Source organism: Corapipo altera, unplaced genomic scaffold, assembly GCF_003945725.1.
Source record: "Corapipo altera isolate COAL_440 unplaced genomic scaffold, ASM394572v1 38997, whole genome shotgun sequence".
Lineage (NCBI taxonomy): Eukaryota > Metazoa > Chordata > Aves > Passeriformes > Pipridae > Corapipo > Corapipo altera.
This window is the reverse complement of record NW_020889529.1, coordinates 1-2,094: the sequence shown is the minus strand read 5'-3', so window position 1 is coordinate 2,094 and position 2,094 is coordinate 1. Positions and strand designations below refer to the sequence as shown.

General features: G+C 51.3%; 1 protein-coding gene across 1 annotated transcript; it reads right to left on the bottom strand.

Moving 5' to 3' along the window:
* Window positions 1-1,387: 1,387 nt before the first annotated feature.
* Window positions 1,388-1,942, bottom strand: LOC113942239 (olfactory receptor 14J1-like; the record flags this gene model as incomplete). The annotated part of the gene is made up of 1 exon (XM_027633374.1): window positions 1,388-1,942. A coding segment is annotated over exon 1 (555 nt), but the record flags the coding sequence as incomplete, so codon positions are not given.
* Between the last annotated feature and the right edge of the window lie 152 nt (window positions 1,943-2,094).

Genomic DNA, 2,094 nt, shown 5'->3' with positions numbered 1-2,094 from the left:
GGGCTGCTCTGCAGAGCACGGGGGCTGTGGGGCCCGGGACCATAGGGGACTCTGTTGGGCTGTGCTACTCAAGTTGGGAGGCAGAACCAGCTGATGGTGCTCCCTGCACTGACCACCTCCCACAGATGCTCCTGTGTGGCCATGGAGGGGGCTCAGAGCTTGTTCCAGAGCTGGGACATGGCTTTGGGGCTGCTCTTAATTGACCTCTGGAAGTTCACTGAGGGCAAGTGAAGTCACTTGCAAGAGTTTTCCCTGTACCTGCTGTGTCTCCTGGGCTTGCAGAGCTCTGTTTGCCACTTCTCAGCAAGATTTAGTAATTTATCTCTGGGTGACTCAACCCTGGGCAGGATTCTGCTCCAGGGCTCCATTCCCTGCTGACTGGATGGGACGGGCTGTCCCTGCAGATCCTCTGTGCTCTCCTGCACTTCCTGAGTTTATACAGAAAAATCCTCACCTGCCATCAGAGCCCTCACAAGCTGCAGAGCCCCAGGTAGGTGACTTGGAGATCATTTGTCACCTCCATTGGCCATTGGCCACCAACACACAACATGTGAACCAGCCCTCAGTCTCTGCAGTCCCAGTGGGTCCCTGACCTCCCTGCACTGTCTCCATGGAGAAACAAGCAACGTAACAAGACTTCGGAGACTTTATTCCTTGGATTTCTTCTCAATACCAATGTTGGGAAAAGACCTCAGCCTTCAGGAAGTGCCTGGAGGGGAACCCCTTTGCTGCTGGAACTGCTGTTGTGGAGCCCAACCCTGTACCAGCAGTGCCCAGGGCCTGTCCCTGCCTGTGCTCACAGGCCTGACCCACAGCAGGACAGTGACTGAGCTGCCAGAGCACTCAGGCCTTGGGCACAGACAGGAAAGGAGAGGGTGGGAGTGCAAAGAGAGCAGCTCTGAACAGACCCATTTCTGGGGCTCCCTGGCAGTGCTGGGACTCTTTTCCTCTCCACATCTGCAAACATGGAAATGTCCTCCAGCTTCAAGGGACGTCTTGGAGGAAGAATCTGGAAAAAAGCATTTGTGTCCTTTCTTCCACTCAGAGATTGTGATTCCTCATGTACAAACTATCACAGGGAGGATGTTTGACAAAGACCTTGTTGCACAAACTTTTATTTTCTTTAAATACACACAAAACATGATTACTGATTTCTATATTTTGTAGGTGAAAAAAAAAGAGGTAGAGAGTGAATTATATAGGATGAAGAATAAAATTTCAGTGTTAATGACAGGAATAGAGGGAAAAGACAGGGAAGCCCCCCACCCCAAACACTATCAAAAGTTTTAGAAGGCAGGCAGGGCCCCAAAAGTGTTACACAATCAATGTTCTGCAGAAGAAAAGAGGCAGTTTATTGCTTCTTAAAAAAACATCCAGTCATCATTTTCCTCAGGGCATCATTGAGCTCCTGGTTCCTGAGGCTGTAGATGAAGGGGTTCAGTGCTGGAGGCACCACCGAGTACAGAACTGAAAGGGCCAGATCCAGGGATGGGGAGGAGATGGAGGGGGGCTTCAGGTAGGCAAAAAATGCAGTGCTGAGGAACAAAGAGACCACGACCAGGTGAGGGAGACAGGTGGAAAAGGCTTTGTGCCGTCCCTGCTCAGAGGGGATCCTCAGCACAGCCCTGAAGATCTGCACATAGGAGAAAACAATGAAAACAAAACAACCAAATGCTAAAGAGATGGAAATCAAGAGAAGCCCCAGTACCTTGATGTAGGAATGTGAGCAGGAGAGCTTGAGGATGTGTGGGATTTCACAGAAGAACTGGCCCAGGGCATTGCCCTGGCACAGGGGCAGGGAAAATGTGTTGGCTGTGAGCAGCAGAGTAATGAGAAACCCAGTGGCCCAGGCAGCTGCTGCCATGTGGGCACAAGCTCTGCTGCCCAGGAGGGTCCCATAGTGCAGGGGTTTGCAGATGGCAACGTAGCGGTCGTAGCACATGATGGTGAGAAGATAATACTCTGCTGAGATGAAGAAGACAAAGAAAAAGGCCTGTACAGCACATCCAATGTAGGAGATGGTTGTGGTGTTCTGGAGGGAATTGTGCATGGCTTTGGGGACAGTGGTGCAGATGCAGCCCAGGTCTGTGAGGG